General features: G+C 49.5%; 2 protein-coding genes across 18 annotated transcripts in view; both read right to left on the minus strand.

The window, feature by feature from the left end:
* Window positions 1-21,822, minus strand: part of LOC120900454 (MAP/microtubule affinity-regulating kinase 3) — a 59,891-nt gene that overhangs the window by 31,296 nt on the left and 6,773 nt on the right. For 15 of the 17 annotated variants that reach the window (XM_040307465.1, XM_040307468.1, XM_040307473.1 and 12 more), the window contains exon 2: window positions 8,262-10,058. In XM_040307465.1, coding sequence (XP_040163399.1) covers window positions 8,262-9,644 — 1,383 coding nt within the window. In that variant the 5' untranslated portion in view covers window positions 9,645-10,058. The remainder of the gene's footprint in view (window positions 1-8,261; window positions 10,059-21,822) is intronic. The other 2 variants (XM_040307463.1, XM_040307466.1) reach the window with 1 other exon arrangement.
* The window catches only part of LOC120900457, a 67,733-nt gene continuing 50,068 nt past the window's right edge, over window positions 4,158-21,822 (minus strand). The window contains exon 3 of the mRNA XM_040307489.1: window positions 4,158-4,970. Coding sequence (XP_040163423.1) covers window positions 4,962-4,970 — 9 coding nt within the window. The 3' untranslated portion in view covers window positions 4,158-4,961. The remainder of the gene's footprint in view (window positions 4,971-21,822) is intronic.

The following is a 21,822-nucleotide window of genomic DNA, read 5'->3' on the forward strand; positions in this document are numbered from 1 at the left end:
GTTGGGAAATTCGGAAGAATACAAGTGATTCCCGTGTATCAAACGAAAAAAAGGCATCATATTTTACCAAACAAGGTAAGTTCTCAACTCCCGTTAGAGACAATATCACCCTTAAACAGTAAGATGTGAACTAATGAGAGTATCTAAGATTAATGGACCTTTCAAGATCGCACTGCTCTAGCTGCTAATGAAGGCGACAAGAGGCTCCCACAACAACAGCTGTGTCCAGAAGGTCAAGGTTTGCAATCTTAGCACAGCGAACAGGCTAGCTTAGCAAGCACATCCATCAGGTTTCAAAACAAGCGCATAACGGAAATGCAGCAATTGCGTTGGAAACGGAATGGAATTCATCGTCCATCGCGTTGCACCTTTCGATTGCGAATCTCGCCACAACATACGCCACACAGATGATCGGTCAGGTGCTGCCTCCGCGTCCGCTGTGTATATGGATGGAGTTGATCACCTTGAAAACAAGCTAGCATGGTTATTGAAGGGGAGAGAGATGTAAACACAGCTCACCGCCGGGCCAATTATATGCAATCTAACTGCATTTGATGAGCCAGACGTCCTTGTGTGTGGATGGTTGCTTTATGGAATATATGGATATGTACTGCACACAAATAGCATCAGGAAACGGGTAACCGTTTCCGAACTGTTAACGTACTGGAAGTTGCCCGCTAGTGGAACCACGGATGGACTGATTGCTAACTAATTCACTGTGTTCATCAAATACCTTCCGGAGGAAGTATCTCCACACACATTGCGGAATTATTTGGACAAAAAAGGTCGTGTTTTTGTTGATGGAAAGTCTCACATCGCTCCGAGTAAGTATATCCTCAACACATACATGGAGCAGGCACAGGCTCACAACACTGAACCGTTTAGGGGTCCACGTTCAGTTCATTACTCTGGTTAAAATGTGCTAACTCTTCGCTTATTAACGCTACCCCCCTCTGTCTGTATGTAGCAAAGATTTTGCCAACGGCAAAAACGGTCCCAAACAAATGCGCCCCAGAAATGAGGCATCTTTATTTACAGCCTACAGTACCTTCGCATTGAATATTGTCATAAATTGGGCTGTAACCATAAGCCTGGGACACTACTAATGCCAGCGCGGGGGAGAGTTACCCCTGTTACTCCGAATTACTCCCGCTGGCTACTCAGCCTTGTCCGTGCCGCAACTACATTCGTCGTCTGGCGGTAATCATTCGTCCAGCCACACAGCAGAGGGGGTGGTTTAAGGGGAAGGACCATAAACCTTAAATTCTGCCTCGTAAAAAATACAACCCAAAGCTCAATTTTCTTTACGAGCCATTCCCCACAACAAACACACACACACACACACATACAGCTTCCACAGCGCAGCTGGATCTTGCCCCAAAAAGAAGCGAGCTTACAGCTCCCGCAGGGGTATGTATTGGTCTTACAACGTTAGCTCAGGAGCAGCAGCAAATGAAAGAACGCAATAACAAGCGCTTGTCCAAGAGCACAGAGCAAAGAAAAGGTGTAAAACTGAGTAACAAAGAACCTTCCTTCACGTACTCCGTCGTGGAAGGGTGTAGCCAGGTGAGCTGAACACATCTTCTCCGCATTCGCCTTTTGTGTTTGGAGGTACATCGGAATGGCGTACTATTTTCTTAAGGACACACGCCAGAGCAGATGAACCACAACCCAACTCCAAAGTACTTGGTGCAGAATATAGAAATGATGCTTCTCCAGGGGAAACGGATAAAAACTTATTCCCTTTTTGCTCGACGGCGGAAAAGCAAGTCTCCTTCGCTTAAGTGATCCCATCATCACATCTGCGCGATTGTTCGCCTCTCTCTCTCTCACTATGCCGCAGCCTCACTTTGATGTGTCTGGAAATGAAACTCTTTCACACATCGTGAGCGCGGACCAATTATCGGACCAATGTTTCGTGTGTTGTTTTCATTTCATTTTGCTCAACCGATGCGGAAATCAAACGCACAAAACCGCCACCACAACCCCATTCTGCTCTCTCTCTACCGTGGCGTGTGTGATCGATCGATCACGACCAAAAAAAAGGTAAAGCCCCATCTACACTATCGCAAAGTGAAGCCCTTTCAATCATACGCACACGAGCGAGCGTGATAACTGGAGGTGGTAGCGACTGAAAGTTCTTCTTCACGTGCACGGCTGTGTTTTAACCTTTGCCTTTTCCTCCGTTGGTGGATGTTCTTTTCATGCAAACTCTGAGAAAACTTTCCCCATTGCACTTTTCAGTCGGAACAGTAGCAGTACGCCCCCCGCCCCACACGAATGTCTCGCGGCGGCGGGGTAGAAAAGGGGCCAAAGGTTCGCTCATTTCGTGTTGCGAGAGATGCCGACAACGAGACAAGGGGGTTGGTTGATGGTAACAACGTTTGTGTCGCGCAATTGCTCACACTTATCTTATCGCTGCGCTTGCTGTGCTTGCAGGCGACATCAAGAGCCGATAAGCAAGATAGTATGGAGACGGCTGACATGGGTAGCTCACCACAGGGCAACAACGCCCAAGCGAAATGATGTGTCTTACACACGGAGGGTTGAAGCATCCGTAGCACAAATACAGAGTAGAAACAGCAGGAGCAGTTGGACAAATGGAAAACTTTTGATCCCGAGAGATAGTGTGTACACGCTTCTCTAGATGTCTCTTCAGAGAAATGTGACTGTGTAAACACTTCAGGGCTAATTCGGGCTTCCCAACAGAAGTACCAATAGGTTATTCTCGTAGCCTTCTCTCTCCAGCGGGGACAGTCCGTAGTATATCTTGCTGATAATAATAACCCCATGTGCCTACACTCTCGCCAGTGCCATAAAGCACTCGTGTGTCGTGTCTTCAGGGTTTTTTGTTCCGAAATTCCCGCACCAATTTGAAATTGCACCACGGTCACTCAACTCTCAATGGCGGCGGTGACCGCCTCTAACCCGAAGCCGATTAGTGGATCCTGGTCACGGCACCGCACCGGCTCATTCAAGTGTCACGTTACCTGCACTTTCTGTGTCTGCGCGGCCGCGAACTGTTTCAGCACCTCGGCACTAATCTTCTTCTCCGTCGTGATTGCCGCCGGTTTGGACCCCGTGACCCCTCCGCCGCTGCCAGTAGCTGTCGTCCCACCGCTTCCAGAGGAGGAGGAGGCGGTCGTCGATGTGCTGCCAGTTGCACTGGATGACCCAACAACCGTTGCTGCAGTGCCGCCGCTGGTTCCACCGCGTCCAACCACCAAACCCAACCCTCCCTTTCCTTTGTCGGCAGCCGTGGTGGAGGAGGCGGGCGGTGGTGCCGCTGTCGAGGGCTTCATCCCCACCACGGCAACCGGTGGCTTTGGGGCAAGCTTCTTCAGGCGTATCGTTTTAACAGCAGCCTCTGCGTTCTTCGTGTCCGACACGGTACGGTTGATGATGCGGGTCGCTTTCGGTTTCATGCTGTACCCGGTAGCACCGCCGGTCGAGCTGCGACCTTCCTCCCCGCGCTTGAATGCATTCTGCCGCGCGTGGGCCAGCTCGTCGTCGCTGTCGTCGTTCGCGCCGCTGTCCTCCCGGTCCAGATAGCCGAACCCGTTGCCGGTGGCCACATCGCTGATGCCGGTGTTGAGCAGACTCGGCAGCTCACCGTAGTGCACGGGCCGCTGGTCCTTGCGGCGGGCCATCGCCGCGGAGCTCATGATCGGGGAGCCCGGGGAGCCCGGCGGTTGGAGCAGCAGATCGCGCCGCTGCTTCATCCGCTCGTCGAACTCCATCGTGTTGATCTGGCGCTCCAGCGTTTGCAGCACCGAGAGCGAGTGGATGTCGACCGATTCGGAGTTCGGCTGCTCCGCAGCTACTCCCCCATTGGTCGCCATCTTAGGCTCGGCAGGAGCAGCAGCGGGAGCTCGCGTAATGTCACTCAGCTTCAGCGAGTATCCGTCACGTATGTCGACCCGGGCGGTGGCCGGTTTCGCCGCGGGCGTAGGCCGCTGCAGGTACGAGGTGCGTTGCGTTGGGCCGCTGTCCAGCTCGTTGCGTAGGTTGCGCTCCCGTACGCCGAGCGTGGCCAGGCGGGGCGACGGCAACGGCGAGGTCATCAGCGACACTGGCCGCCTTGTCCCGGTGGGCGATGTGAACGGCGGTGGTGCTGGTGATGTGGCGGTCGTCGTGGTGCTCGTCGTGGTCGTCGTTGCACCAGTGCCTGCCACCTCCATCCGGACCGGCGCCTTCAACCGTATGCTTTTGCGAATCGCCTCGTTCCGTTCGAACTCTTTCGAGGCACTCATGGCCAAACTTGGGGAGTAAAAACGGCACACACTCTAACGCACACAGAAACGCTACACTGCAGACACGTTTGGTGATGGAAGACGATACCAATCAACTGCTTTCAGCGCTGCTGCTGCTGCTGCAGGTCGTCGCTGCCGGATGTGCTGCCGCGGAACGGGGGGAAAAAAAGCTGCAGCGAACGAACAACACAGCGAGTCGAACAAAACGGCACCGATTCACACAACTGCCTGCCGCGCTCCGGTTTCGCCGTTCCGAAACGAGGTGAAACGAGCCGCGAATGACTTTCTTATCAGTACAGCTGGTAGTATGGGGCCTAACACATATACACACCAAGGAGGCCCCGCCGCACACTCTGTTGTTCCGAAAGCTGCAGAGACCTCGGGAGCGCGAGAGAGTCAGGCAAACCAACCCCTCTCCACTCCGGGTTGTTAGTCAGTCAGTCCGGCGCAGTTGTAGCTGACTAATTCGATGCAATCACACATACACAGACGTGCACACAACGCGCATACGCAAGTGGATATCGTGGCTTTTCTGCTTCTTCTTCAAATGGTGTCTTCTCCACATTCACAACAACACACACACTGTAGGTACGAGAGATCGATTTGCACTCAAAAACACACTCTTGGTTGGTGGTGATGGTGGTCTCTCTGCAACCGCCGGATCGCGTATCTGTTACGAGGGGCAGGGTAGAACACAACCTGGACGGCCTAGACACGCTGCAAGGGAGATGCAAAGAACGGTTGTGTCACATGATGTGTGTGTGAGTGTGCTCACGGGTGTGTTAAATGGCTATGCCGCGCGAAATGGCTGGATAATGATGCGTGATGTGCGATATCCTTCACCGGAATGAATTGCAAATCGTAGAGTCTGCTTCATGGAGTTCACGGGGACACAGCCGGAGTAACCGAGCTAATAGACATCACTTTTCAACACATACAAACACACACACAATAATAGAGCGCAACACATGTTGGCTGGACAAACACAAAACACACTTTTTGCTGCCCTAACAAGGGGGTGGGTATAGCACAAGAGAGGCTAAAGCGACGAAACATACATGAACAATCACAAACACACAGACACACACTTAAGCCCACCTGGGCGGAAAATTGACGACACAACGCAAGATAGAGCTCCACCAAGTACCAAAGTGTACGGGGCGCAGTAGCGCCCTCTGGTGAGGCACGACCACTTCACCCGATATCTTATCTCGGGCGGTGGTACTTGTCACAACGAACCAGATAACGTTTGCAGGCCCTTCGAGTTGGAGCATTCAACACCGCGCACGAGTCCCGGAGTGGACGGGTTCAGCTGGCAAATGATGTGATTTTTCGCTAGGCCCCTGTGTATGTGCACTCTGTGTGACAGGATTCGGTGGATTAGGTGGGAGAGATGTTGGCCTTCCCGCATGCGCGCTTGGACACACAGAGATGTTGTTGCACGGTTTGTCCACCTACGCGAGAAGGTAATGTGATCTGTGGCTAGCCCTGGCCCCGGTGTTGGAGGAAAGGGAAAGTGTAGGCTTGCTGGTAAAGGACATAAAGACCCGAACACAGGAAGCTGTTTGCCGAACAACCAGATGGTAGTGGGGAGAAACATTCAGGGTCGTGTCTCAATTTTGTGCCTTAAAGCCACTTTGGTATAAGCCACACGGAGAAGTGATCGCAGAAGTTCGTGTCTTTTCGTGCATCTAACAACAAAGCCACCGAACGAACACAACTACAAACACTGAGCTCATCTCTGCACACCGCACAAACACACCGTCGTCACGAGCGCACTGCGTGTTGATGGATACACCTTTAGCGACACACTTAGCAACACGGGACCATCACCGCAGCCGCGAGCAACGCAACGCAACACGGTCACACCACCGGCCGTTCGTACTACCTTCTCTTCCGGTAACGCTGCAAATCGTGCACGACTGACGCACGGCGATCCGTCATTAAAGACGCTCTATTTTCGGTGGTAGCAGTAGGCACCAAAACTGTTCAGACCCTTCCCTACACCAAGGGTTGGCGGGGCGGCTCCGTCTCCCCGGAATAACCTGTGCGTGCGGCGTGTGCACCTTGCGCGTGTGTGACGGAACAACCAGCAAGGTGCGATGGGGCAGGAACGTCAACCTCTACTGACGTCCGATTGCTGCAGAGGTGTTGCAGACCACTAGAGCAACACCCGAAGTGTGTGCACACACATACAGCTCTGGATGCTTAAAACGGTGGCACACACCACTTACACTGCGTACTAGCGCGCGCACACACACGGAACCCACATGGAGGCGAAATGACGGTTAGAAAACGCGTTCACCTAGCGCGCCGCCATCGCCTACTACTACCCCGTGCGAATGGGGAAAGTTGGAAAAGCTACACCTTTTTCCACCCCGTATCGAGTGGGGTGAGCGTGTGTGGGTGGTAACAGGCAACCCCGCCGTGTGCTCCCCGGTTGTTATCATCTTATCAATCACTTTTTTTCCACTGTGTGTGCTCAAGTGTTCTCTGTGGCAAAGCCAATTTGAAAGCGACGGTGTGTGTGCGCGCGCACGAGAGGAACTCAAACGCGCATTTGAGTACGCAGCAGCAGCGATCGATAATGGACAAACACTGTGAACAACTCTCCAAAAATCACACACTCAACCTACACCATCATCGCACCGTGGGCCCAACCCGGTGTAGCACACAAACACACTTGAGCTCCCCTTTCCCAGTTTGGTTTGTCACCCTTTTCTGGCAGGGTTGGACGAGATGCTTGAGATAAACATTAAACTGTCGCACATACAGCAACGCGTATGCGCGCGCAACTTCAACCCTCCATACAGAGAGAACTAGATATAGAGAGTGAGAGCGAGATGGCCTACTGCTAACACACAAAAAAGGCTGCGGCCAATTTACAGCGAACGTGATGAGGTGGGTACTTTAAAAAGCTGCCCCGTTACTAGTACTGGAAGGTAGATAACATGTTGCTCTAACATGCGTCAGAGTGTGTATGTGTGAGTCCCCCCTAAAATGGACTGCCAAGGGACGCACAGTGTGGCGGCCAGTTCAGTTGCACCATTAGTCACCGACCTACCGGAGCAGTGGACATGTTTTCGCCTTTTCTTTCTCTGGATTAGCAAAAGGCAAGCAAAAGTCAACGGAACACTCCAGTGGAGGAGGGTGGTTAGGTTCTCCACAACTACGAGGAGTGAGGAACTGGAGAAACGGAAAAGGTATCGAGTTCCGATTTGAGAGAGGCGGTAGGAGCTCAAACTCAAGGTCAATTTAATTCACCGATTTGTCCATTTGTTTGTTTGTGGTCGAGTAATAGTGCCTAATAGTGTGATAAAGTATAGGATTACCAGTTCCTCACACCCTGAAGCTGTTATCCATTCAAAGAACTTTGTTTATCTTAATATGATTTTGAGGAAATGCGTGTCCAAAGCCACGTTACTCCATGTATCCCAGTTATCGTATTCTTCTGAGAATAGTTCACCGCCGAGACTTCCAAGACATTCGAATTATCAGTATCTAAGGTAAACTTGACTCACCCACTTGAGTTGTCCCCCTTAAGTACTTCAGTGTTAATGGAATGGTCATATTATTCATCCAAATCTCCTACTTTCTGACAGATAGTGGACAGATAATGGACGTACGTTAACATATCTTCCACTTGGTTGGATCTTCATGCGCAGTTGTGACATCTGACCAGGCGGCTCTGGATCTGGATTCCTCCTCTTTCAAAGTTCCAAATGCAACGCAAGACCTTGGATTTTCGCATCTGTCCAGCAGAAACCGATCAGATGAGGACATCCGATACCTCCCCTTCTCCCTCGTCCAGCGTCTTCATAATTTATTCTCCATTTCACGCGAAATTGATATTCAATTTGTTGGACAAACAGTGGCTCCTTTTATTCGCTTCCAATCCCAAACACGGGGGAAGGGAGCGCGCTAAGTGAATTTCCAAGGTTTTTCCAACAAAATACGTGACGTCAAAGTTATATGCACATCTCCCAAGATCCGTTCCCCTCTATTTACCTTGTCCCTTTTCACCTCCTGGACGCGGGCTTTGGCACTCTTCGGTTTGTCGTGGATGGGCTTGCTCTTGGCCACCACCGGCAGCCCACCATCGATCATCGTCACCATCACGCGCCGATTCTGATGGTTCGGTACGGCCGCACTGGACTGTTGTTGCTGCTTGGTGACGACGGCCCCACCACTACCCTGCTCCACTATCGATGACGCCGACGGTGGATGGGCATGGTTGTGATGGTGATGGTGATGGTGCGAATGGTGCTGGTGCGAATGGGAATGCTGCTGCTGATGCGTGGAGTCTCGGGTAGTCAGCAGCGGTTGCTGCTGCGATGAAGACGACACTAGCAACGAACCCGCAGCAGTTGGCACAGACTTTTGATGATGGTGATGGGCGTGCTGTAGGAGTGCGGCTGCAGCCGCGGCAGCCTGCTGCCGTCCTACATCGCCACCGGCTCCCTCGGACGATTGGATTGTGCTGAGCCGGTGGTGCTGGGGCGCTGCTGCTGCCGCCTTCCGCTCTTTCTCTTTCTGCAGCTGCACTATCGTGGCGGGTGTGTGGGATTTGGAGCGCTTGAGAAACTTCATCATCGGATTGCGGACGCGGTACTGCACCGGAGCGGCGGCAGTAGTTGCTGCTGCGGCCGGGACGGTTGAGCCATCCTCTTCCCCATCGGTCACACTGCCGGGGGTGTGGTCGAGCCGCCGGAAGCTCCCATCCGTCATCTTGACGTAGCAACCCTCGGTCGTTTTGTGGTACGAGTCGGAGGGCAGCTTGTGGTAGCCATTGTCCATCGTGCGGTAGTAGCAACAGTCCGTCCGGTGGTACGTATCATCGCCCGATTTGAAAAACTCCCGACTGCTTGTCCCCCCATTGCCCGTCACCGAGTTCACTGAGCGGTCCACGTCGGCCGCACTGCCGGACGACAGCAGTACGGTTAGGTCGTTGCTAGCGGTCGTCGCCTCACTCGGACAGGATGGTGCCGCTGTAACCGTCGGCACTGTTGCCGCTGCGGCACCGTTCGTACCGGTTGCACCACCGTTCGCCAGGAGCAGCCCGTACTGGTCGATGTTGCGACTTTCGGTGCGTGCCTTCTGGAGCAGCACGGTATCGGCCCGCTTCGCCCCACTGCCACCGACCGTGAGCGAATTCTCCTTCTTCAGCAGCCGTATGCTGGCCAGCGCTGGCTGGACCGAACTGTGCCGGTGGTACATCTTCTTCCCATTGCGGGCCGTGCCGCCATGCTGAAGATGGTTGTTGTTGTTGTTGCTTGCTGCCGTCCCGGAGGACGAGGTTTGCCCCATGATGCCGACTAGTAGTGGTACTGCTGGTGCTGCTGATGGTGGTTGCTGCTGGATGCTGTCGGTCAGGGTCGCGACCTCGCACATAGCGTCATCAGGGACACACACACACACGCACGCACTTTACACACTAGCCGAGCGCACGCTTTAGCTTAATTATGATGCTGTTTTGTTCTGTTTTTCCCCTTTTTACGGACACTTTTCACTTGCAACTAACGGGGAAGTTGTTTTCTTGGCGACGGAGTGTACACTGCGTTCAGCTGTGTGTATAATTCTTCACAAAAAGACGCCTGCTTGGATACTGGTTCTGGTTGCTACAAAAGTAGCTCACTCACTGCTATATTTATCTCGCAAGCACACCTTCGTGCGGATGGATGACGCGCTATGCCGTGAACGTATCACACTGACACACACTGTGTTTGGTTGCTTTGCGTATTGTTGTTGTTGTGTCCATTTCATGCGTTCACTTTCAGCTTCCTGTTTCCTTGTTTTGGTACACTTCTTTACGTAATCATGAGAAAGAAAAACGCACACACACACATACAACATGAGAAATTATTCATCTCCGTCCGATACCATGCTCTAACCCCGGTTACACTTCTATTCTAGCGCATCCGAAAACGCGTCTCAAGTTTCAGTTCCTTCCGAGGTCGATAAAGAAAAGGGCTCAAACGGTAGAAAAGGGTTGTTTAGGAAGAGGAGTTCAGGCAACAAAAGAGAGAGAGAGAGCAAAAAACAGTCCAGTTTATTTCGTAATAAGAGATCTTTCCACAGTTTTTGTTTAAATCCTTTTTGATGGCATCAAACATGCATATAATTATTGTTCTTCCCAAGCGCTTCTCCATTGCTCTTATTCGCTACGCTCTGCAGTCACTTCCGCAAAAAAACCCCGAGAGGAAAAGGATGTGCCCCGGATGATACAGCAATGCACCATCGCTCTTCTGTGGCATCAGAGCATGACTGATTTAATCGATTTTTTGAGTTTCTCCAGCTGCAGACACACGGAGAAAAAGTGTCGCATCTTTAGCAGAGCTCACACACATACGCGCTGCTGCTGCTCTTTTGGGTTTGGAATAAAACAGAGCTAAATGTCTCTGCACAGCGCACACCACCGGCGCCGCACACGTTTAGAAAGTTTATTAGACGGACGACGATTTTCCTTCGATCGTGTTTTTTTTTGTGTTGTTTCAACTAAAACCTCCAAGTGGTGTCCAAATTCCTAATAAAAAGAACATTCTTACACGACAAACCGATTTATTTGCCGTTTGCCGAATAAAGACCGCGTTTTGTAACACACACTTTGTCTCAACCGACGCATAAAGTTGTGGCGTGCGATGAAAAAAAGGGACCAGCAGTACGCAAAAAAGTACCCAACAAAAACCCTCCAAGAAAATGTCTCAGACCCGAGAACCGGGGACGTCTGGGAAGGGAATGATTGAAAAGTTCAGCGACAACTAATGTGACAAAGGATCGGCTGAGAAAGTTGTGAAGCCCCACCAGAGGGACATTTTATCGTTAGAGCTTTAGGGTGAAAAGGGCAGTAGAGACAGAGGAGGAGAGCACTGGGCAGCAGAGTAATGTTGTACTTTATTACGGTCTGGAAAAGATAAAAACAACGAATTGGGCAAGAATTGAACGTTTGACATTATTGCTCCAAAATCCCAAAGTTTTTCCAAAAAAAAAAAAAGAAAACCTGTGACTAAAGGTCACGCTAATGCCATCAATAACCATATCATGCGAGACACGCGCACATGTGTCCCGGGGTGTAACGAAAGCTGTGCGTTTGTGTTTGAATGCATTACACAGCATCCGCAGACACACAACACAACACGGTTAGAGTTAATTGATTGGAAGCAGCGCACGCCACACGTTACCGGAATGTAACAAGCAACGAGAGTGAGAGATGATGCTGGGAAATGCTTCCCACTACACAATAATACGCATCATTAGACGAAGTTTTCCCATCGATTGATTCACAATTGGTGCATGACCTTTCCTGACAACTCGTAGCCCACATAGAGGTGCGATTGATTGGACACGCACCCGAGCAGCACCAGCTTTGCAAAAACTCCTTGTGACTCAGAGACGAGGCGCTGAGAGACGACGACGCATTCGAACGAAAAGTGGAGCATCAAATCATGTCTGCGCGTCCCGCGAGTTCAAACGAAAAGCACCGTTCGTTCGGCAAGTGCCACACCACACCCCAAGGAAACTTCTGGCGAGCATCATCGGCGCGCGCTAATCCCGTACGATCCCATGGGTGTGCGAATCGAACTTCAAGCCGCAAAGCCCCGCGGACAAAAACTTTCTCTTCTTTCTTTCACATCCCCACCTTGGGTTTGGTGGAGCGTTGGATTCTTCTTTTCCAACACTCGATTGGAACCTCAATTCTAGGACACGAGCTGTGTGTGTGTGTCTCTCTTTCTCTTGTGACGGCACGGTTGGCACGGATTTTTGATTCCACCGAAGGTGGGGAGGACCGAACCAACTTTCTATCTATGCAACCAACAGCAAAACACGCCAAAGCACGGTGGGATGTGGGAATACGGTTTAAAGTTAACCTCAAACATGTATCAAAGGTGTGCGGGCGTGTGTGTTTGTGTGTAGGGTAGAAAGGAAAGATAATTAAATAAGATACATATAGAGGTGGATGCGTGCGTGCGTTCCGTAGCTGTTTGTATTAGAGAGACCGCCTCTCTACCGATGACATCATTGCCGACTTATCGGGAGCTTTAAGTTCTCAGCAAAAGCTTCTCCATGTTCCGTTTGCTTCTCAGCGGCTCGATTGTTTACGCGGGCGGTTCCAAAAATGGTACTGGCTGGCTGGTCGCGCGTCTCTATGGTGTGGAATACCAATAAATATGTCCACGGAAAGGTTTCATAGTTGGTCATCAATCTTCAATCCCCGACCCAAGATGACACAAACACTCACACGAGATAGCGTGTTATTAAAGCGCTGCAGACGTGGAAAAGCTTATCCTAATCGACAGAGCGCGCGCGCGCGTTCCATTAACGACCGAGTCTCGCTCAAGTGCATCCCCCAAGGTGCACCACACACAATCGTGCTGCAGAAAGGAAAGTGGTTTTATTGTGTGCAGCTCACACAGAAATACAGCAGTGAAAAAAGAAACCAAACCCCTCACGGCATGGCTGATGGAATTACGACGAAACAAATCATTCGATGGGGAGGCTCGCCGACTCTCAATCAGATAAACCTGATACACGCTTGAAGGAAGTGAACTGGAAAACGAGGGTGGTGGCCCGATGGAGATTGATTAATACAGCAGCTGATGACCAGGTTGCGGAGCGTAATGGAGCCTGAAGGTGTCTTTGGCACAAGTGAAAGCTTTTGCTGTGTTTTGCTTTCCGGAGATGTCTTAATCTAGGGGAGGCATTAAAAGGGCGTATGCGTCTGTGTGTCCTAATGACACGCTAGACCTTATGGCGATAAAGCAAAAGCACATGTCCCAATGAAATGGACACAGTGAATTGGCAATCTCAAAGATACTGCAGCCAAGACCCTTCTCCTCCTTGATGTTTTCTGAATTCTATTCAAGTTATGAACTTCAATTACATCTTCGGCATTGGACAAGTCATCAAAAGTCCAATCCATCAACTGCAGTTCCACTTGGTGCAGCGGCAACAACTACCACAAGAAATCTCACTGTGACCTCCTTTCTGTCCTCCCAGACAGTCCATAACCAGCGAGTCGTGGACAGCTTTTGCAGGTGAACGAATAATTGTCCTCGAAGCTGGCCTAAAACCGCACCTTACACATGAAACGCTCACACAAGTTGGTTAAAACTGGTGGGTTCAACCAATCGTGCTAAAAACAGCCAAACCCGCCAGCAGACAACACTTCACACATTTCCAGCAGTTGGCGGGATCACTTCGGTGGTGATCAGGCGTCGGTCTATTGTAGAGCAGCTGCTCCCACAAGGTCACAAAACACACCACCACATTTGAGAGGGAGAGATATCGTTGGGGATCGAGTGGCAGTCGTCGGAAAGGGAGAATATTTATTTAGTTTCCCGTGCGGTTGTGTGTAGCAACACAGCACAATCGATCGGTCGTGCTGCAAGTTAGAGCGTCGGCGGCTAAAGGCGCCCTCTACTTGAAATTCAACCATCACCACACCACACCACGGCAGGCAGGCAGGCAGGCAAGGCAACACGCAAAAACAAAACGCCACATGGAGACTGGCGACTTCTCCATGAGAATGGAAACCTGTCGAACAGGTTCTTCTCCTCAGTGTCGCAGCAGTCTTACTGCTCCCTTCTACTGATTCAACATTGCTGTCCAACAGCCAAGTTGAACGCTTCTACTACTTCTCCCTCTTCCCAATAACACACACACACACAGCCTCTCATTGTACGTTTCTCCCGGGCAGTTGTGAATGAATGTTTTGCAAAATGAAGATCCGTGCATCATTCGTGCTTCAATCTTGCTGAACTCGTTCCAACTACGCCGTATGAACGGACTCTCATCTCTCTCTGCTGCCAACAAACCTCACACGTAATACACCAAAGCTGATGCGTGTGGCGTCGTTTTGTACGGATTCCAGAAATGCTCCAACGCATTCGCAGCAGCAGCAAATCCAAAAATGGTTTCATTTATTTCCCTTTCGGTGTAGGTGAGGCGTAGGGCGAATGGTTTCACAACCGGCGCGTGGTGTGGAGATAGAAAAACTAAGCCACCTATAAGGCGTCCAGATGATGGTGCAGGCGGGTGTATTATTGCGTGAGCCTACGAACGTTTGGGGCTCCGCTTGGAAGCTCGAGGTGCATTGCATCATCACTGGAACACTGTGCGCAGAGGGGAATAACACACCGATGCGTACATCCACAATCTAGAGAAGAAGGAAATGGAAGATGGAGAGTAAAAAAACAACCTCTGCCAAGATGACAGAGTCTTCCGTTGGGCCTAGGGGGAAGAATATTCCGTTAGGCGGATTTGTAAGGCTTTCAAGGACATACAGCCAACGCGCTATACGGCTGGGACCAGTGGGTGGATTAGTGCCACCGCCAGAGGCTTTTGTTTTTAATCTAAACCCAAGCGGAATTGCCGTTTTCCTACTACCCACCCACCAACACAAAAACTGCAATAGAGCGGAACGAAAATAGCAAAATAAGCCTAAAAACAACATCATGCTGTTCTTTTGTTGAACTTTTTTGTTTGTGGAGCAAAAAAGGAGGAGTGCTATCTTTGCTTGGTGCGCAAGATATTCGAACAAAAATGAAAATAAGAGGCTCTCGGGACGACGCATTTTGGCTTTGCAACAAAAAACGTTTTGAATCTAAGATAAAAAATGTGTTCTTTGGGGCATTCGATCAATAAAATAGTCTTTAGTGTCTACTACAAACTTGAGAAATTAGCAACACAACTATTCTCTAGTCGTAATACTGTTTCCAAGAATGACTGCAAAGTCTACCAACTCACCAAACTCCCAGAATTCATTCCATCAACCTTTCCAGAGTCTCTGAACTCGTCTACTCAGAATTCATTCACCTCCGAACTTCCCAAGAGGATACTGCCTAGAAAAGCATACCGAAATGCGTGATTCCCAGAGGAATCGCGACCAACAGCAAACCATCTGCCGTTAATGATCGCAATCTACAAATTCTGACCTCTTACTCTACTACTGGCAGCGACAACAAGCAGCACACCAGTTGACCCCAAACAAATCCCTAAAGGGGACAGACGTCGTGGTCGTGGTGGTCACCCGAGAGAGTGAGACAGAGAGGTTGCTGACATATTGATTTGCGGCTTTTTGGTCCGATTACGTGAGAAGCATTTGAAAGTTTTCCTCATCATGCTACACACATATTAGGTCGCGATCGATAACGAACGTTAACTAAATGGAACTAGAGACGAGAATACATGGGGAGCAGCCACGACCCAGCAATGAAGCAATTTGATATGAATTAGCCGACCGACAAAACAATTTTTGGCCTTATAAAATCTATTTGCCTGTCCGGTTGATAATTAGTCTTGTGGTTCTTTCCCGTTTTCTTGAGGAATTTGCAGCGACAAGTGGGACAAGTAATAGAATCAACCCAAAACCCCTCATTTTAATGCTGAATTGAGTCTTAACCAGCACACACACACATGGTTGGCGGCCTTGGGGAACACGGTTGACTTCGATTTGACGCCAGCTTCATTAGCTCACCGCACGCGGGAGGGCTTGCGTGTGCGTAAATGGCGTGCTGTAGAATGTTAATTTTCCACCCATGGGACCCCCTCTTGGGTACGGGCGATACTATCGACTGCAATCCCTGGAAGTGTAGTAACTGGGGAGGTGGGGACCGTGCTTCAAAATAGTTCTAACCCCAATGATTAGCAGTCATCCGGTACCAAACCTAATAATGATGTTGTTTAACTTCTGCTTCTCTCATACAGCCCCAAGCACGGATGGATCCGGTGGTTAAAGGTCACCGTCAGCCAATCATTTCGCACGTCTAAATCTTCAATCTAAAGGTCACCGCTCAATACAAGCAGCGGTAAGAATGCAACCACCACCACCCACCACCGGGTTATATCGGGAAACCAGCACTCATTAAGCAGGCGACGTTGTTGCTGATGGAAAGCGTGGTACCGTACCGTGCGCGGTCTCTTGTGCCCGATGTGCCCCTGACGACCTTCATGCGGCACACACTGCGGGCCAACGACGCAGAACGATGGCCAGATTATGTGACGCCGGTGACACATATTTATGTGGCACACATGCACAAACGTTACGCGCCCCGTTATGATGTGGCTTGCCAGCCAACCCCGCGCAATCGGATATGCGCGACTTCCCCATATCGAGAGGCAAACCCTCTCTACCGTGACCCCCCATCCCCAACACCGTCGAAGTATGGTGCAAATTTTTCAGAAGTTGGCACATTTTTTCCAGGTCACACGTGTGAATGAGCGATGGTAAAGTTATGCTAATTAGATGCGCTAGCATCGTATGCCCCCCACTGGCGGCGACCCCACAAAAACTCATATCTCCGCATCCCAAGAAAAACTGGGGTTTGGGATCTTGAGCTTCGTGGTTGTGTTTCGGTTCACTTCAAAAGTCAAAAGCACGGCAAAATTGCTTTCGGTTTGATGCGTTGCGTGCTCGTTAGATCGGTGGCGGTGGTGTACACAAGGGGGTTGCATCGTGCTATATCCACATTGTTAACTTCATGCTCACTACATGCCGAGAAACGCATCGCTTCACGAACGCTTGCAGTCAAGGTTGCTGGAACGTAGAACATGGGTTTGGGTGAGTCAGCAAAGCAGGCCTCGCCGGAAAGAGCGTGAGGAGTATAGTAGGAGCGCAACAACACAGCACACGACAATGCTGCATCATCATCGATCATCATTGTTGTGTCCTTGAAATGTGTGATATAACGAGCGGGTTTTTCTTGCACAGAAGAATGAAAAAAAAGCACCAATCCAAACAAATTGCTTGAACGCACAACAAACGCCCCATCAGTGCACGGATTTAACGTTATTGAACGCCATAAATGCGCTCTTTAGTGCACACAAAAACAACAACATACCCACTCCGCGTTTGTGTGCGCGTTAAATTAAAACCGCATTGATTTTATAATGAAAATTAATTAAATTGTCTATAATACGCGTGTGTAGCAACCTTTTTTTTCCCCTGTTTTGCGCCTTGTGTCCCAAAGCACGCACACAAAATGAGCAAACGGACGATAATAAATGTTTAAATAACGTACACCACAACAACTCCTTCTTGCTGCACAGTGCCAGCCACCACGGGCGGTTCACTACTAGTTAAAATGCAAATAGAGCAGCGATTGGAAATAAAGTGCCGATCCAGGGGGGAAGGAGTGCAGTAATTAATTTACCCCCGATATGCGCCTTTTTTACCTTTTCCTTGCCCGCTGCAAAGTGCACAACTTCGGTCGGGTTGGATTTAACTATGGAATAATTTGTACAAACACACCACCACCACGGGCACACACAGCCACGTGCCCGAGCAGAAGGAGCCACCTTCGCGCTCAATTAACGTTCTAAAAGTGCATTCGCTGGGGAAGTGATGGTGGTGGTGGTGGGTGCATTAATGAGTTCCTCATTGCCGTGCAGCTGTAGCTGTACGTGACGTGTCCCATTGGTAGTATATTGGTTTGGTCAGCACTTATTCCAATCGCCCGCTGAGCTTGGTGCAATTTAATCCGTTAAATAAAGAGAGGGAGAGCGATAGCATCGGTATTCTGGTTGACCGTTCTCGAACCGTTAACGCCAGAAAACGATTCCAAAATCCGACTGAGTGGTTTTATTGCAGGGTGCACACACAATCGGTCATCTTCCTCCCTCTTATTGACGATTGCCGATCACGTTCTTGTGTGTATTTGGAATTCGTCTCCCTGCTGGTGTGCGTCAAATGCCAACATCTGAGAATTGTGGAAAGGAGAATGATACTGACGTACAACAAACAACACTTGGAAGTGGGACGGTTGCATGTGAACGGTTGAACCGTGACTGTGTGCTGAAGCTATTCGCACTGTTCTGACAACTCCAACCGACATCGTCAGAGCAGTTGACAATCATCACATGACGTGGAAGAGTAACATCAAGAGTTTACTTTGTAATCTTCGATGTACTTTGAGATCTTCAGCAAATGTCCGATTAGAAGTTATTGGGTAACCATTAGGACCAACTCTGAGAATGTATCATATGTGTTTAGAGCCTCAAGAATTACAACCACACTATCTGTGGAACTGTTGACATCCACCCCAGCATGTGTGTACTCAGAATTTCTAATCAGAACTCCCAAACAAGCTTTGTGCAACCTCAAATAACCTTTTCAAAAGTTATGCTGACGTCAGACATATTCAAATATTGGAAATTTCCTCTCCCTACCACAACGAAACACACACGGTGATGACGTCGAGCCTGTCTATCACGGTCCCAGAGTCTTACCCACACCACCCTACGGATGGAGAGCTAATGAGGCGTGATGGTATCTGGTTTTGTTCCCAATAAACAACAACCTGTAATCCCATTATGCGGACGGTGGGAAATTGCATTGTGCAGTGGCGGCCTCCCTCCATCCCCCCACAACAACACCAACGACAGCACACCAGCACCTTCAAGGCTTTGGGGGCGTTCGCAAATCGATTTCTCCTTCACAGTACACAGACACAATAGTGGAGCCAGGGAAGCGAAGGAAAGCCGCAAGGAACGGCACACGAAGTAACCTAAGTACCTTTGTGCTTTGGTTCCGGGTCTAGGGGCCTGCTCTGGAGTTGGCCGGGAGGGAGTCGCAAATGGGGACTGACTGGGGATCGGAGCTCTAGGCTTTCGGGGGTTTCGCGTGTTCACGCTCGCCACGGTTTCGCTTTCCGTGACCAGAACCTCCCCCGTAGCTCTACCTCCCCCACACAAGAAACAGAGCCTGAGGAGTTTGCGGGGTAGAATTATAGAATGTCCTACCACTGCACAACGCGGTGGTCGCCAACACTAATTGCTTTTCCTGCGGCATCGGTCGAACTTCTTTTGCGCACACGACAACATTTTTGTGTTTAAATATACGGCAGTCGCGCGGCATTTTTTCGCTCTCGTCCAGGCCCATCCATTAGTTGTATAATCCTCCCTACCGAGACAAGTAATGCTCGGCACACCATATTGCATGTTGATCAAAACTAATGTTCCGTGAGAAAAATAACGATTCTAGGCGGCAGCTGCGTGTACTACCACGTGCCAGGAACACGACAACTTCCTCCCGAAACAATGATTGGTGCCATGATGGCGGCGGTTACCGGAAAAGTTGTTCCGTTCGGCCTCGACCGAAGGTTATTTTCTTCAAGACACACACGGTGGTTTTGCTACACATTTTCTTCCAGAGAAAACTCGCAACTTCTTGGAAGTCGCTTGGACTTGGAGTGGTGAGATGGAGGCGGGAGGAGTTTGCCTATACTAGCTGCCCACATATCGTATCGCTCCACTTCCGAATGTTGTATGGTTTATTATTATTCATGCTGTTTTCCCAAGAGTTCCACGCAGTCAGGGCAGCTGCCTCACATAAGGGCCATCTGCGATTCGTCATCTCGTTGGTTCTGTGACATATATGACACGACCATCGAAAAACTCTGATATCACCGATAAGTGTGCGGTAACGCTAGTGACATCGCTTGGTACGCACACGCGGAAGCAGCATATGCCTACTCCCTGGCCAATTTTGAAAAGCAATCCAACATGACCTACTTTTTCTGACGTCCAAAAAAAGATGACGATTGCTATCGAACTCGCAGCAGTTAGCGAGTTCTTTAGTCTTTGGAGCGTAGAGTTTTAGGGGATTTTGAGCTCAAAAGAGGCTCCCTATTTGAACGATTGATTGCTTGAATGGATAAAGCAAACAAATAAAATCTTGAGACAATAAAAAAACACGCACTCAGAATTTCGAGGCTTTTCTTGCTCTGAAAATGATGCCAAAATTGATTGATTATTTGAGGCTTCTCTTTGAAGAAGATGAAGGCAATCTGCTTCCATCAATTTTGCACAATAAAAGTCGTCGCCGGAAAGGCGAATCGTTCACGAATTTAATCATCATAAACACATTTAATTGCATACATAAACGAGCTTTTCCACAAATCCCCCATTAAGTGTTGTTAAAGCCAGGGCGTTTCTAAAACATGGCATTAGTCAAATTAATTGCAATTTTACGTCATTCTCTCACGCTCACACCACGTGGAGCACACCTAAGCCCTGTGCAGATGCAATTTAGATAATTATTTATGTTTCCGCAAACTGTTAAACAATTGAAATCTAATTTCAATCCTCTTCCTGAACCGTAAAACCACGCCAATCCATTTGTTCAACCGAACAAAACTCTACTTTTCACTCAGCTTGACAACCTTTCAAAGACACATACAGACACACGTGTCATAAATTATATCTGATCTGAACCGCGTTCAATTATAAATGTTTCTTTGCGCTCCACTCTCGCTATTCAGGCGGAACGAACAAGCGCGCACACAATCCGATGGCGCATTTTTGCGCTGCTTTTTACATAACGCAGCCACCACCAGCAGCAGCAGTTCGAAAGGGATGCCGCCGTCTCGTCTCTCTGTTGCATAATGCACATAACATGAGGCTACCATCTCCTTCTCACAAGAGCCCGAAAAGCACGAGGCACAACATAATTGCACTACCACTGCTACTACACAGCAAGTGGGATCCCGCTTTTCAAACCCGTTTATTGGAAAGAAAATGACACAGGAAACGCACGTAGCCCTCCTCTCCATGTGTGTTGTTGCGTGACGTTCAGGGCATGATGATAAAATTGCAACATTGAAGGAGAGCTTCATTAGGCTCATTAAAAGCCCTGCTGCTATAAAGGTGACAAAATCAGTTAAATGAGCAACTGAGTAATGACTCTCTTTTTGATAAACATTGAAGGTCTATAACTTTCCTCTCATTTGGCTTTATTTTACCGAGCTACGACCGTCGCGTTTGCTCGTCAAAGCCTAGAAAAGATACAGCACAAATGTGTATAACGTTGTAAAAAGACGGCGCCACGCTGACCGCCATCGCAATAAAGGGCGAAACAATCTTCTTCAAACAACGCACGCCAGGGAAACGCCGAAGCTCGACCGGATAGCAGCAGCAGCGAGATACACATGATGCGCGATGATATGGTGGGGCGGTTGGTTTACAATCCGACAATTTTACCACCTTACCAGCAAACCTACACACAAACGCATTTTCCAGCGAGCAGGAGGAGGTTCGTCATCTTCATCTTTTCGCGCGCTAGATGTCAACCGACCATGACGCCGGTTTGTTGAACCGTGGGACGTCGTAGTAAACGCGAGTAAAATCGGAGAAAACCAGTCCTTCCTCCTCATCCTCATGGGGCGATGGAGCGATGGCCTCCACCCACCGATGACCGTATAATCGTGTAATCATCAAGACACCCCCCGTCATCATCAGCAGCAGCCGCCGGGTTAGCAATTGCTGTACGTTTTGTTATTGTTGCATTCGTTCGTTCGTGCATTGCGAAAAAGTCCCCATCCGAAGGACGCGGGTGCGCGTGTGTGTAATCGAGAGTGTAATCTTACGCCTCTTTTTTCGTGGAGAGGAAACATCAAACACTTTGACCCGCTGCTAAAAACAGGATGTTTGCAAAACTGGTCGCCACGCACGCTCTAAAAAGCGGCCATCCGCCGTTGAAACAAGAACTGTCACGCACGGTGTATACTAAACCGGTTGGCTTAATTTCTTGTAGGCAAAAAAAAATTAATGCCGAAAACGGTAAGCTTATGGAAGG

This window comes from Anopheles arabiensis, chromosome 3 (assembly GCF_016920715.1).
Source record: "Anopheles arabiensis isolate DONGOLA chromosome 3, AaraD3, whole genome shotgun sequence".
NCBI lineage: Eukaryota > Metazoa > Arthropoda > Insecta > Diptera > Culicidae > Anopheles > Anopheles arabiensis.